Source organism: Myodes glareolus, chromosome 19, assembly GCF_982192425.1.
Source record: "Myodes glareolus chromosome 19, mMyoGla1.1, whole genome shotgun sequence".
NCBI lineage: Eukaryota > Metazoa > Chordata > Mammalia > Rodentia > Cricetidae > Myodes > Myodes glareolus.
This window is the reverse complement of record NC_142044.1, coordinates 51,623,477-51,638,493: the sequence shown is the minus strand read 5'-3', so window position 1 is coordinate 51,638,493 and position 15,017 is coordinate 51,623,477. Positions and strand designations below refer to the sequence as shown.

General features: G+C 40.4%; 1 protein-coding gene across 12 annotated transcripts in view; it reads right to left on the bottom strand.

Moving 5' to 3' along the window:
- The window catches only part of Ppp6r2 (protein phosphatase 6 regulatory subunit 2), a 108,259-nt gene that overhangs the window by 42,372 nt on the left and 50,870 nt on the right, over positions 1-15,017 (bottom strand). For 8 of the 12 annotated variants that reach the window (XM_087899177.1, XM_087899172.1, XM_087899176.1 and 5 more), the window contains one exon: positions 12,748-12,934. The exons of 1 other annotated variant lie outside the window; for it this stretch is intronic. In XM_087899177.1, the coding sequence (XP_087755303.1) occupies positions 12,748-12,934 (187 nt within the window). Of the gene's footprint in view, positions 1-12,747; positions 12,957-15,017 lie in introns of all 12 variants that reach the window. 3 more of the 12 variants (XM_087899175.1, XM_048444868.3, XM_048444863.3) reach the window with 2 other exon arrangements.

Sequence of the window (15,017 nt, the reverse complement as noted above, 5' to 3'; positions counted from 1 at the left end):
GTAGTCAACTGCAGTAAAGATCCCAACATTTTGGAGATGCTAGTACCATAAGATGACCACCGAGGACAGCAGCAGGTGTGGAGACAGCCTGAGACTGTGTGTTGCATTATGTGTGCTGTGGCTTGCCCTTTGGAGTCCAGAAGATTATGAGTCCCAGAAATCTGACACTGAGCTTTATACAGTTGGACTCTGGTTTGATCTGACTCTAACTGTGCTCTGGCTCTTCCCTTTTTAAGTAGGAAAAGATGTAACTTATTTTTTATTTATAGGAGTGCAAAGTCCAGGGGGTGGTGGTGCACGCCTTTAATCCCAGCACTCAGGAGGCAGAGGCAGGCGGATCTCTGTGAGTTTGAGGACAGCCTGGTCTACAGGAGCTAGTTCCAGGACAGGCTCCAAAGCTGAGAGAAACCCTGTCTCGAAAAATTTTTAAAAAAAATGTGGGGGGAGTGCAAAAGTTGAGAGACTTTGAAAGTATAATGATGGGGAATCTCTCAGCCAAAGAACTTTAAGGGGTGGGACCATGTTAGGGCATGACTTTTCAGGTATCCAGAGAAAAATGCCAGGCAGCCTGGGGTTTGCTCTCTCTCGCTCTGTGGTTCCTGCACTACACAGCTGAGCTTGGACTTCTCATTCCTGTTTCATGAGTTTGCCCCTTATAATAAAGAAAAATATAATTGGTCTATTTTTTTAATATTTATTTATTAAGTATACAATATTCTGTCTGTGTGTATGTCTGCAGGCCAGAAGAGGGTACCAGACCCCATTACAGATGGTTGTGAGCCACCATGTGGTTGCTGGGAATTGAACTCAGGACCTTTGGAAGAGCAGGCAATGTTCTTAACCTCTGAGCCATCTCTCCAGCCCCCATACTTGGTCTATCTTGTAGCTAGCCTGGTATTTCTCGACCTGCGATAATTCAACAGTAGCGCCCAACGTGGGGCTCAGGTACCCCGTGGCTCCAGTCAGCCACTGCCAAGCTCCCCATGGTGCATTTGGGTAGGATCCCTATGCGACAGCAGTGTCTCAGAGTTGCTTTGGGTCCCCAGACACCTGCAGCACAGTTGGCTTGTGGGTCCAGCTTTCCCAGCACGCCCTGGAAGCTCAGGCGGGGTACAGGCATTAAATTCTTGGGACAGAATTGAGGAACCAGGAAAGAGAATTAAATCATATATTAGGGTTAAACAGGGTCAGAGAGAATCCTTTAGTGACATTTTACAAAGATTAACTAAGGCTGTACAAATAGGAGTAACAGACCGAGAAGCTAGACATGTATTAATTGAATCTTTGGCTTTTGAGAATGCCAACTTAGAATTCAAAAAGATTCTTGGGCCTTTAAAGGTCAAATCAATACCAATAGATGAATTGATCTTATATATAATAAATGTTGAGACATTTGACTATAGTACTGAAGTTTGGGCAGGAGAAGCAATTTCCAATAGTAAGGGAAACACCAAAATGCCAAATGTTTTAATTGTGGTAGAACAGGACATCTGAGAAGGGATTGTAGACTAGGAATTCCTAGGAATAATATCTCCTCTGGGAAAGATATTATAAGGTATTACAGACAAAGGTCGCCAGCCATTCAGGCTGCACAAGAACATAAAGCAACTGACAAACCTTCAAAGGTACTAACGGCCTTGCCTTTAAAATGGTTAACTGTGTCCATCAAAATCCCAGCAAAATTTTTCAAAGACCTCAAAACAATGGTTGGTACTCAACTTCATTTGGAAAAGCAAAAAACCCAGGATAGCCAAAACAATCCTGGGCAATAAAAGAACTTCTGGAGGCATCACAATCCCTGACTGCAAATTCAACTACAGAGCTACAGTACTGAAAACAGCCTGGTACTGGCATAAAAACAGAGAGGAGGACCAATGGAACCAAATAGAAGACCCAGATATCAATCCACACATCTTTGAACACCTGACTTTTGATAAAGAAGCAAAAAATATAAAATGGAAAAAAGAAAGCATATTAAACAAGTGATGCTGGCATAACTGGATATCAACATGTAGAAAAATGAAAATAGACCCATATCTATCACCATGCACAAAACTCAAGTCCAAATGGATCAAAGACCTCAACATAAAGCCAGCCACACTGAACCTTATAGAAGAGAAAGTGGGAAGCACATTTGAATGCATTGGCACAGGGAACCACTTCCTTAATATAACCCCAGCAGCACAGACACTGAGAGAAACAATTAATACATGGGACCTCCTGAAACTGAAAGACTTTTGTAAAGCAAAGGACACGGTCAACAAGACAAAGACAGCCTACAGAATGGGAAACGATCTTCACTAACCCCACATCAGACAGAGGTCTAATCTCCAGAATATACAAAGAACTCAAGAAATTGGACACCAAAAGATCATATAATCCAATAAAAAAAATGGAGTACAGACCTAAACAGATAACTCTCCACAAAGGAATCTAAAATGGCTGAAAGACACTTAAGGAAATGTTCAACATCCTTAGTCATCAGAGAAATGCAAATCAAAACAACTCTGAGATTTCATCTTACACCTGTAAGAATGGCCAAGATCTACCAAAGAACTCCTACAGCTGATAAACACCTTTAGTAACGTGGCACCTTTAGTAACTCCAAAAAATCAGTGGCCCTCCTATACACAAAGGATAAAGAAGCTGAGAGGGAAATCAGAGAAACATCACCTTTCACGATAGCCACAAATAGCATAAAATATCTTGGGGTTACTCTAACCAAGGAAGTGAAAGACCTATTTGACAAGAACTTTAAGTCTTTGAAGAAAGAAATTGAGGAGGATATCAGAAAATGGAAAGATCTCCCTTGTTCTTGGATTAGGAGGATCAACATAGTAAAAATGGCAATTCTACCAAAAGCAATCTATAGATTCAATGCAATCCCCATCAAAATCCCATCAAACTTCTTCACAGACCTTGAGAAAACAATAATCAAGTTTATATGGCAAAACAAAAAACCCAGGATAGCCAAAACAATCTTATACAATAAAGGAACTTCAGGAGGCATTACCATCCCTGACTTCAAACTCTATTACAGAGCTACAGTATTGAAAACAGCTTGGTATTGGCATAAGAACAGAGAAATCGACCTTTGGAATCGAATAGAAGACCCGGATATTAACCCACAAACCTATGAGCACCTAATTTTTGACAAGGGAGCTAAAGGTATACAATGGAAGAAGGAAAGCATCTTTAACAAATGATGCTGGCATAACTGGATGTCAACCTGTAGAAGGATGAAAGTAGATCCATACCTATCACCATGCACAAAACTCAGGTCCAAATGGATTAAAGACATCAACATTAATCCGTCCACTTTGAACCTGATAGAAGAGAAAGTGGGAAGTAGTCTACAAGATATAGGCACAGGAGGCCTCTTCCTAAGCAGGACCCCAGCTGCACAGACAATAAGAGAAACAATGAATAAATGGGATCTACTGAAACTGAGAAGCTTCTGTAAAGCAAAGGACACTGTCAGTAAGGCAAAAAGGCTGCCTTCTGACTGGGAGAAGATCTTCACCAACCCCTCATCAGACAAAGGTCTGATCTCCAAAATATACAAAGAACTCAAGAAACTAGGCACTAAAACTCTAATTAACCCAATTAAAAAATGGGGTACTGAACTGAACAGAGAATTCACAACAGATGAACTTCGAATGGCCAGAAGACACTTAAGGTCATGCTCAACCTCCTTAGCGATCAGGGAAATGCAAATCAAAACCACTTTGAGATACCATCTTACACCTGTCAGAATAGCCAAACTCAAAAACACCAATGATAGCCTATGCTGGAGAGGATGTGGGGTGAGGGGAACACTCATCCATTGTTGGTGGGAATGCAAACTTGTGCAGTCACTGTGGAAATCAGTGTGGTGGTTTCTCAGGAAACTGGGAGTCAATCTCCCTCAGGACCCAGCAATTCCACTCTTGGGAATATACCCTAGAGATTCCCTAGCATACTACAAAAGCATTTGTTCAACTATGTTCATAGCAGCACTATTTGTAATAGCCAGAACCTGGAAACAGCCTAGGTGCCCCTCAATAGAAGAATGGTTAAAAAAGGTGTGGAACATATACACATTAGAGTTTTACTCAGCGGTAAAAAATAATGACATCTTGAATTTTGCATGCAAATGGATGGACATAGAAAACGCTTTACTGAGTGAGGTAAGCCAGACCCAAAAAGAGGAACACGGTATGTATTCACTCATAAGTGGATTCTAACCATAATTTAAAGGTCTTTGAGCCTATTATTCGTGATCCTAGAGAAGCTAAATAAGAAGACGAACCTGATGAAGATTATTTAGCTATCCGCCAGGAGGTAGGAAATAGTCAAGAGTCCCAGGTAACCTTGGGTGCATGGGGGGGGGAGGGTTGTTGGAAGGGGAGAGGGTTAGAGAGAAGGGAGTAGGGGAGGAATGGAGAAAGCTTGGTTGACCGGGATGGGGGGAAGGGAGGAAGGATGAATATGGGATCAGGGAAGAATATATTTCAACTAAGGGAGTCATTTTAGGGTTTATAGGAAACTTGATTATATATGGGATCCCAGGTCCAAGGAGAGATCCCCAGATTGTTCTCTGGACAGAGGAGAGGGTGCCTGAACCGGCCTTGGCCCATAACCATACTGATGAATATTTTGCTTATCACCATAGATCCTTCATCTGGTGATGGATGGCGATACAGACGGAGACCCACATTGGAGCACCGGACTGAGCCCCCCAAGGTCCAAATGAGGAGCAGAAGGACGAAGAAAATGACGAAGGACTGTGAGGGACGCTATCACCCACTGATACAAGGGGTCGGATCTAATGAGAGTTTACCAAGGGCAGTTGGACTGCAACTGAACGAGCACGTGATCCAACCAGATTCTCTGAATGTCACCGGATTTTCTGAATGTGGCTGGCCCGGAGTCTTTCTGAGAAGCCATTGACAATGTCACTGGGACTAGTTTCCTCTGCATATACTGGATTTTTGGGATCCAGTCCGTTTGGATACTCACATTCCTGGACCTGGAGGGAGGGGGGACGATCTTGAACTTCCCACAGGGCTTGAAACCCTGACTGCCCTTAGGGACAAAGAGGGAGGAGGAGAGGGAGGAGGAGAGGGAGGGGGGGAGTGGGAGGGTGTTGGGAAGAGGGGCGTAAATGGAAACTTTTATAATTTAATAAAATTACTTAAAAAAAAAAAAGAATGGCCAAGATCAAAAACACTGATGACAACTTATGCTGGAGAGGTTGTAGGGAAAAGGGAACACTTCTGAATTGCTGGTGGAATGCAAGCTGATACAACCCCTCTGGATGTCAGCGATTTCTCAGAAAATTAGGAAACAACTTTCCTCAAGACCCAGTAATACCACTTTGGGGTATATATCCAAAGGATGTTCAATGATGCCACAAGGACATATGCTCAACTATGTTCATAGCAGCTTTGTTTGTCATAGCCAGAACCCAGAAACAACCTAAATGCCCCTCGATCGAAGAATGGATAAGAACAATGTGGTACATTTACACAATGGAGTATTACACAGCAGAAAAAATAATGACATCTTGAATTTTGCAGGAAAATGGATGGAGCTAGAAAACATTATTTTGAGTGAGGTAACCCAGACCCAGAAAGATAATTATCACATGTACTCACTCATAGGTGGTTTTTAAACACAAAGCAAAGAAAACCAGTCTACAAACCACAATCCCAGAGAACTTAGACAACACTGCGGACATTAAGAGAGACTTACACAGATCTAATCTATAGAAAGTAGAAAGTATAGGAAGTAGAAAGTAGAAAAAAAACAAGATCTCCTGAGTAAATTGGGAGCATGGGGACCTTGGGGAAGGGTTGAAGTGGGGAGAGGAGAGGCGGTTAGGGGAGCAGAGAAAAATGTAGAGCTCAATAAATATCAATAAAAAAAAGGAAAAAAATGATTAACTGAAGAACCAATATGGGTTAAACAATGGCCTTTAACAGAAGAAAAGCTGCAGGCTTTAGAACAGCTGGTACAGGAGCAACTAGATGCTCACCATATTAAAAAAATCTACCAGCCCTTGGAATTCTCCTATATTTGTTGTTAAAAAGAAATCTGGGAGCCTGGTTTGTTTGGATGCTCACCTTTATAGAACTGTATGGAGGGGGGGAGGACCTTGGACTTCCCACAGGACAGGGAACCCTGACTGCTCTTAAGACTAGAGACGGAGAGGGAGGGGGGGTGGGGGGAGTGGGAGGGAAATGGGAGGAGGGGAAGAGGTGGAAATTTTTAATAAATAAATAAATAAATAAAAGAATAAAAAAAAGAAATCTGAAAAATGGAAAATGGTTACAGATCTTAGAGCTATCAACAAGATTCTTCAACCTATGGGCCCTCTACAATCGGGAATTACTCTGCCTTCTCTGTTACCAAAGAGATGGCCTCTCATAGTTACTGATTTAAAGGATTGTTTCTTCACTATACCTTTACAAGAAAAGGATAGAGAAAAATTTGCCTTCAAAGTGCCCACTTATAATAATTCTCAGCCTACTAGGAGATTCCAATGGATTATCCTCCCATAGGGGATGCTCAACAGCCCAATCCTGTGCCAATACTTTGTCAGTCACCCATTAAAATTAATATGTAAGCAATTTCCTAAGTCTATAATCTACCACTACATGGATGATATTTTGTTATCCGATTCAAATGCAGATACTTTAAAAAGAATTTTTTTTTTGATTTTTCAAGACAGGGTTCCTCTGTAACTTTGGAGCCTGTCCTGGAACTAGCTCTTGTAGACCAGGCTGGTCTCGAACTCACAGAGATCCGCCTGCCTCTGCCTCTATAGTGCTGGGATTAAAGGTGTGTGCCACCACCACCCGGCAAAAAGAATGTTAAAAAGTAAAAAAAAAAAAGTTTTGCCTAAATGGGGATTAGAAAATGCTCCTAAAAAGATTCAGAGAGGAGATTCTGTCAATTACTTAGGTTACAAAATAGGTTAAGAAAAACTAGAACACAAAAGGCACAAATTAGGAGAGATCGATTGTGGACTCTTGACTTTCAAAGATTGTTAGGAGACATTTCCAGTCTACAACTGGCTGTTGGGATAACACCTGATATAATAATTCATTTAAACAAAACCTTAAATGGTGACAAAGACTTAAATAGTCCCAGAATGACAGCTGGAAGTAATTCTAGAAGATGATGTCCCCTTTTCCAACGAAGTTATCCTCAGGGTTGGGGACACCATTTGGGGTTGATTATTACTTGTATAAGGTAGAGTTGGGGTGAAAACTATGTAGACCCAGAGATAAAAAAAAAGAGGAAAAATTCAATGAGATAATAGATAATTTAGTGTGAACTTACTAACACTAATAATAATAATAGTGGGTAATATAGTAAATACCTTGTGAGCTATTATTTATGGACAATTTACACTGGTATAGTTTTTTGTATATTGATACAAGTTCAAATTATATCTGTTATTTCTGTTTACAATATTTGTCCATTTATGCAAAGTTATTTTGTCAGATTGTATGCACGCATGTTTCTATCTCTGTTTAAGACTTTTTGTATATTAATAAAATTTTAATATATATTCATATTGCATTATATACTCCTACCTCTGATCAAGACACTTATACATTGTTTACATTTTGAGGTCATTTTCCTCATTTACTGCACAGCTGTTTACAGATTATTTAATATTCTGATATGAATATATGAATGTCTTTAAGTTATACAGGTATTATAGGTCACTAGAACTCAGGACCTCTGGCAGCCTAGGGTTCGCTCTCTCCCTCTGTGGTTTCACAGCTGAGCTTGGACTTCTTGTTCCTGTTTCGTGAGTCTGCCCCTTATAATAAAGAAAAATATAATTGGTCTATCTTGTAGTTAGCCTGGTATTTCTCGACCTGAGATAATTCAACAGTATAGTGGCCATGGATTTTTTTCCTTTCCTTTTTTTTTTTTTTTTTTTTTTGTTTGTTTTTTTGTTTTTCAAGATAGGGTTTCTCTGCAGCTTTGGAGCCTGTCCTGGAACTAGCTCTTGTAGATCAGGGTGGCCTCAAACTCACAGAGATTCGCCTGCCTCTGCCTCGCCAGTGCTGGGATTAAAGGCATGCGCCACCACCACCACCCAAATGGCTTTGGACATTTTAAAGCAGCTTTGAACTTTTGAACTTTGAAAGAAACTTCATACATTTTAACTGAACTTTTTGTTTTGTTTTTTCAAGACAGGGTTTCTCTATGTAACATCTTTGGCTGTCATGGAACTCACGCTGTAGACCAGGCTAGCCTCAAACTCACACAGATCTGCCTGCCTGGGGTTAAAGGCGTGCACCACCATCGCCCGGCTGAGACTAAATTTTTAAAGTGTTTGAATGGTTTTTATTGATTTTTTTTTTTAGCTCTACATTTTTCTCTGTTCCCCTCCCTGCCTCTCCCCTCCCCTCCCTCTCTCAAGGTCCCCATGCTCCCAATTTACTCAGGAGATTTTGTCTTTTCCTACTTTCTACTTCCCATGTAGATTAGATCTATGTAAATCTCTCTTAGTGTTCTCATTATTGTCTAAATTCTCTGGGATTGTGGTTTGTAGGCTGGTTTTCTTTGCTTTGTCTTTAAAAACCACCTATGAGTGAGTACATGTGATAATTATCTTTCTGGGTCTGGGTTACCTCACTCAAAATAATGTTTTCTAGCTCCATCCATTTTCCTGCAAAATTCAAGATGTCATTATTTTTTCTGCTGTGTAATACTCCATTGTGTAAATGTACCACATTGTTCTTATCCATTCTTCGATCGAGGGGCATTTAGGTTGTTTCTGGGTTCTGGCTATGACAAACAAAGCTGCTATGAACATAGTTGAGCACATGTCCTTGTGGCACCAATGAGCATCTTTTGGATATATACCTCAAAGGTCTTGAGAAAGATTGTTTCCTAATTTTTTGAGAAATCGTCACACTGACATCCAGAGGGGTTGTACTAGCTTGCATTCCCACCAGCAATGCAGAAGTGCTCCCTTTTCCCCACAACCTCTCCAGCATAAGTTGAAAGTGTTCGAATTTTTAAGACTTGGACTTTTAAAAAGTTGGAATGTTATAGCCAGGCATGATGGCAGATCTCTGAGTTCAAGGCCAGCCTTGTTTCCAAAATGAGTTCCAGAATAGCCAGGACTGTTAGACAGAGAAACCCTGTTTCAAGAAAACAAAAACAAAAGCAAAAACAAATACAAGCAAACAAAGTTGGGATGTTTTATACTGTGGTATTAATATGAAATCTTAGGGATGAACAAGATAGAAAAGGTTATAGTTTAATAGTAATGTGTTTATGTGTCAAGTTGACAAAGGATCAATAATTAGGTTTAGGTTTTTTTGTCTACTTGACACAAGTTAGAGTCACCTGAGAGGTGAGAACCTCAATTGAGAAAATGCCTCTATAAGGTCAGCAAACCTATAGGGCATTTTCTTTTCTCTTCTTTTCTTTTTTAAGATTTATTTATTTATTATGTATACAATGTTCTGCCTGCAAGTATGCCTGCAGGTCAGAAGAGGGCACCAGATTTCATTACAGATGGTTGTGAGCCACCACACGGTTGATAGGAATTAAACTCATGACCTTTGGAAGAGCAGGCAGTACTCTTAACCACTGAACTATCTCTCTAGCCCAAGGGCATTTTCTTAATTGATTATTGAAATTCATTTGTGGATAGTGCCACTTCTGGTATGTGGTCCTGGGTATATAAGAAAACAAACTGAGCAAGCCAGGAGGGAGCAAACTAATAAGAAGTGTTCCTCCATGGCTTTTGCTACAATTCCTGCCTCTAGGATTATACCTTGAGTTCTGACCCTGACTACATTTTATGATGGACTGTGATAAGGAACTTTAAGATAAAATAAACCCTACTTACCAGTTGCTTTTGGTCGAGGTGTTTTGGCTGAGCACTAGACAGCTGAACTGAGACACAGACCATTTTGAGATATCAAAGGCAAATTTGTATACTGTTTGAACATTTAACAAAATTAAGGCATTATTGTTCATATTTTATGTGTGATAATGGTATTGTTATAACTATAAAAGACGTTTCATTTTTCATCTGTATATCTCATCTGACATCTGTAATTTTCTTCAAAATAATCTGATGAGATTGAAAATAAGAAGATTCAAGCCAGGTGGTGGTGGAACCCACCTTCAATTCCAGCCCTCACTCTACAAGTTTGAGGCCAGCCTGGTATATAGAGCAAATTCCAGGACAGCTAAAGCAACACAGAGAAACTCATCTCAAAAAAACAAAAAACAAACAAAAAAAAAAGAAAAAGAAAAAAAAAGGAAGAAAAAAAGAAAAGGAGAACCAGAAAAAATACTGGCCTCTAACAGTCCTGTCTCTGGGTCAGTCTATTCTTTCAGGAAAGCTCAACCTGCTTGCCAACCCTAGGAACAGATCAACTCCTGGGTGACTGGTATAGCAATACAAGGGACTGTCTAAATGAAGCAGGTATTTCTATAAGAAAAGACGAACACGACTTATGTATATATGAGAAAAGCAATTTGTAGTACTCAGTATGATACTGTTATATGAAAATTAACAACTATGTGCTATCTACTGAAAAAGTAATTATTGCAAAGAGTACAGAACCTAAATATTTCAGTCTTAACTTGAATTCCACATAAATGTGTTACATATTTGTCAGCACAATACAAACTTTTAAGAAGTTCATTTCATTTTACTCTAATGTACTAGGCACTAGAAAGGAAGAAAAGGGAAAGTAAAATTTTAAAGAAAATCTGAAAGTGGCAAAAGAATACGATCAGGTTACAGTAGTAAATTAAGAGATTCACAAATCCATCCATTGGGCTGCAAGGTCTAGGCACAAAGGGTCTCTCTGAAACCCACAGTGAAGGGGCTGGAGAGATGGCTCAGTGGTTAAGAGCATTGCCTGCTCTTCCAAAGGTCCTGAGTTCAATTCCCAGCAACCACATGGTGGCTCACAACCATCTGTAATGGGGTCTGGTGCCCTCTTCTGGTTTGCAGATAGAATATTGTATACATAATAAGTAAATAAATAAATATAAAAGAAAAAACAAGTTAAAAAAAAAAAAGAAAGAAACCCACAGTGAAGACCCAACACGGTACCTTTCTTGTAGTAGGGCATCTGCTCACATTCCTTCCCTACATTACTGCCACCCCCATTATACACAGAAGTGGGAAGAGGGTATGTACGTACACACATCCACATATACACACATATACACGTACATATACACACATATACACGTACATATACACACATATACACGTACATATACATATGGCACTGTCACTCTTCATTTCTGCTGTTTGACAAACAAGAGACAAGACAATCCTCTGGAGTCCCAGGACTCAAGATATAGACAACATATAGGTCTGTTTGCTAAATGGATAGTTGATGGGATTAAACAATTATGGTTAATATTAAAAAGAAAAAAGTCCTTATTAACTTAGACACACTAGACTATTTACACAAAGAATTATGACATCTGAGGTGTATGTTTAAATTATCCAATGGTAATGGGTAAATGAGGTGAGGAAATAGATGCTGAACACAGCAGGAGGGACAAGCCACCATTATACTTCCCCTATTCATATCCACACTTTATTCTATTTATTTATTTTGATTTTTTGAGACAGGGTTTCTCAGTGTAGCCCTAACTGTCCTGGAACTCGCTCTGTAAACTAGACTGGCCTTAAATTCACTCCTGAGTGCTGGGATTAAAGATGTATGCCACTACCACCTGGTTTCACATCAACACTTTAAATATAAGGTTAAACATAAATGTTGTGGAATATTATTTTAAGGTGTGTTATGTTTGTTTATGCTGTGGAATATTTGTTTAATGATGCAAAAATGTGTTGCATTCTTTTATGTTGCATTTGTTTAACTCTGTAAAGCTGTGTTATTTTGCCTGTCTAAAACATCTGATTAGTCTAATAAAGATTTAAACAGCCAATAGCAAGTCAGGAGAAAGGATAGGCGGGCGGGGCTGGCAGGCAGAGAGAATAAATAGGAGGAGAGAGCAAGAAAAGAGGGGGAGAGAGGACACTGGGAGGCCAACCATTCAGCTACACAGCACGTCACAGAGTAAGAAGTAAAGAAAGGTATGAAGAATAAAGATAAAAGCCCAGAGGCAAAAGGTAGATGGGGTAAGTTAAGAAAAACTGGTCAGAAGCAAGCCAAGCTAAGTTTGGGCAATCATAAGTAAGAATACGCCTCTGTGTGATTTATTTGGGAGCTGGGTGGCGGATCCCCAAAGAGCCAAAAGATTAAAACAACTAACCACAATAAGGTAGGAGAAGGGCAGCGTTACAGCTGAAATGCTAGCTTGTTTTCCCACAAAAGTCCAATTCTAATTAATTAGTTAATTAATTAATCAGTGAGCTGAACATTATCTTTTGTTTACTTTGAAGCAATCACTATTCTGACCACACAGACAGGCTACTTATAAAGACCTCAAAATGTAGATGTCTCCGGCCCCTCCACAGTGAAGGCATGTTATAGGACCTCACGTTTATGCCTGATCTGGGGCTCGCAAAGCACCCAGAAAGGACAAGAAGTACTGCTTATTCCAGAGCTGGCTACGAAAACCTCTTTGGAAAGGCACTTTGCTTAAACAACAGTTCACATATCAGCCACTTATACTGTTCATCTGTGTTCTGTTAAGCAAACAAAATGCTGTCTCAAGAGCCTGGTGACAGTTTCACAGTGGCAGCAGTGATTGTCCAATGCATTTAGCTTCACATATCATTACCTGTTCAGTTTTCCTCGCAATAAGATTGCCAATGGTCTTGCTGAAAAAACTGGCAAGCAGTGGGTTGAGTGGTGGCTCCTGATCCAGGAAGTCATACAGAAGGTTCAGCAGACTCTCGTCCTCGCCTAGTCTGTCGCTGATCTGCGGCACATCACAAGTCAGAAGCTCACAGGCTGTGTTTGGATATCTAAAAGGGCACAGTTCAAGCACTGGAGGTGAAATTAGACTTCTCCAACTTTTAGAAAGCAGACACGTCATGGCTGGAGAGAGAGCTCAATGGTTAAGAGTATGGATTGCTCTTTCAGAAAACCTGAGTTCAACTCCCAGTGCCCATATCTGGGGGTGGAGTCACCTGGAACTAGCCTCTAGGCACCCAAAAACATGGCACACTCTCCTACAGACACACACATACACACAACTAAAAATAAACACACTTTTAAAGAAACAAAGCAGACCCATGTGATAAGAGCAAATTACTAAACAGGCCTCTGAACAGAATGTAGCAACTGGAATTTGACTACTGGAACTCAAAGTTCTTAACAAATCTTTTATAGGCTCCATATATCCTGTTCTCTAATATTCTAAATTTTCTGACTCTACTTCCATTCTGTAAATAACTTTTAATTTTTTTTTAAACAGGATTTCACATAGCCTGGACTGGCCTCAAATTCACTATGTAGATGAGGATGACTTTATCCTCCTGCCTTTACTTCCTAAACCTGGGATTACAAGTGTGCACCAGCAGAACAGACTTAAATAATCTTTCTTTTTCTCCTGGATTCTTTCTTCATGATCATCTGCCAAGCTTCTCCCTGTTGACTATCAGTAAGGCTAAGTCCCAGTCATGTTCATGTTTCTCCTTAGGAAACTGCCTTTCCTCTTCTTCTCGCTTCCTGTGCCTTCGAATCAGTAAGCAAAGACCAAAACTGTTCTACACTAAGACATATCATGTCTGCAGCTATGAAACAGTATCAGTGAGACATCATATAAGTAATTTACTATTAAGAAATGCTAGTATGGGGGCTGGAGAGGTGGCTCAGAGGTTAGGAGCACTAGCTGCTCTTCCAGAGATCCTGAGTTCAATTCCCAGCAACCACACAGTGGGCTCACAAGCATCTATAATGAGATTTGGTACCCTCTTCTAGTGTGTAGGCATACACACCAGCACACTGTATAAAGAATAAATAAATCTTCAAAAAAAAGAAAGAAATGCTAGTATGTGAAAATATACTTTTCATTTAATGAAAATGACTACAGACAAGATAACCCTTCCTAGCCCATTATGTGTGATTCCATGTTCACTGATTCTTCTTTAGAAGCTGGCCCACACAGGATAGAAGACAACCAATGCCCCCAGAAACAGTTCTGCACTGATTGTGGGTGCTCTCTCTCTCAGCCCGACAAAAAGGAACAACCTTCAGAGCCATGACGAGCTGTCAGTCATACAGATCCAGCAAGAGTGGGCCTTTGGACAGGAGAACAGTATAGGCAGTGTTCAGGGCACCATAGGCTGAGTGTGGGAGGAGCCTAAGGGTTAAGTCAGTTCTGGCATTGCTCCTTCCTGGCTAACTCTCTGGTCTTCATTGTCTTTGTCTGTGATGTGGGACAGTCAGAGCCCCACCTCATGGGATGGCTGTAATCCCACACAAGTGTTTAGTGGAGGGGATCATACATGACCAATGAGGGCAGGGAGACCAAAGAGAGCAGAAGAAGAGGGTTAGGTCAGCAGCAGTGAAAGCCACAGTGATGCTCTACCAGACACAACATGCTGGGGCAGTGCAAGAAGTCAAATCCTACGGGGGAGGAAGCAAAGGAAAGACTGCACTTTGAGGACATTTTCACAGCAGGGAATAACCAACTTGTCCAACAGAGCAGATGGAGCTAAAAGTCCTGGCTGTACTAGAACTTACCATGAAGACCAGTCTAGCCTGAAACTCACAGAGATCCTCCTGTCTCTGCCTCTAAAGTGCTGAGAATAAAGGTGTGGCTACCACATCTATCCAAAAGAAAACAATTCTACATCTAGGTAGGGCTAGGGTTTTTTCTTTATGCATACTTACTTTTTTATAATTACTTACTGACAAATAGGCACTGCTCTAATAGTTTAAAAAGCTTACAAAAAGAATAAGAACTCTACTTAAACATGACAAACGGCTCATGTGACCTTGTGGATATTCCCTCCTCAGATCTTATTCCAGTCATAGAGAATTAAGAAGGCAAGAAGAGCAGCTGGCTGAAGAAACACTGTAGTAGAGTGCCTGCCTAGTATC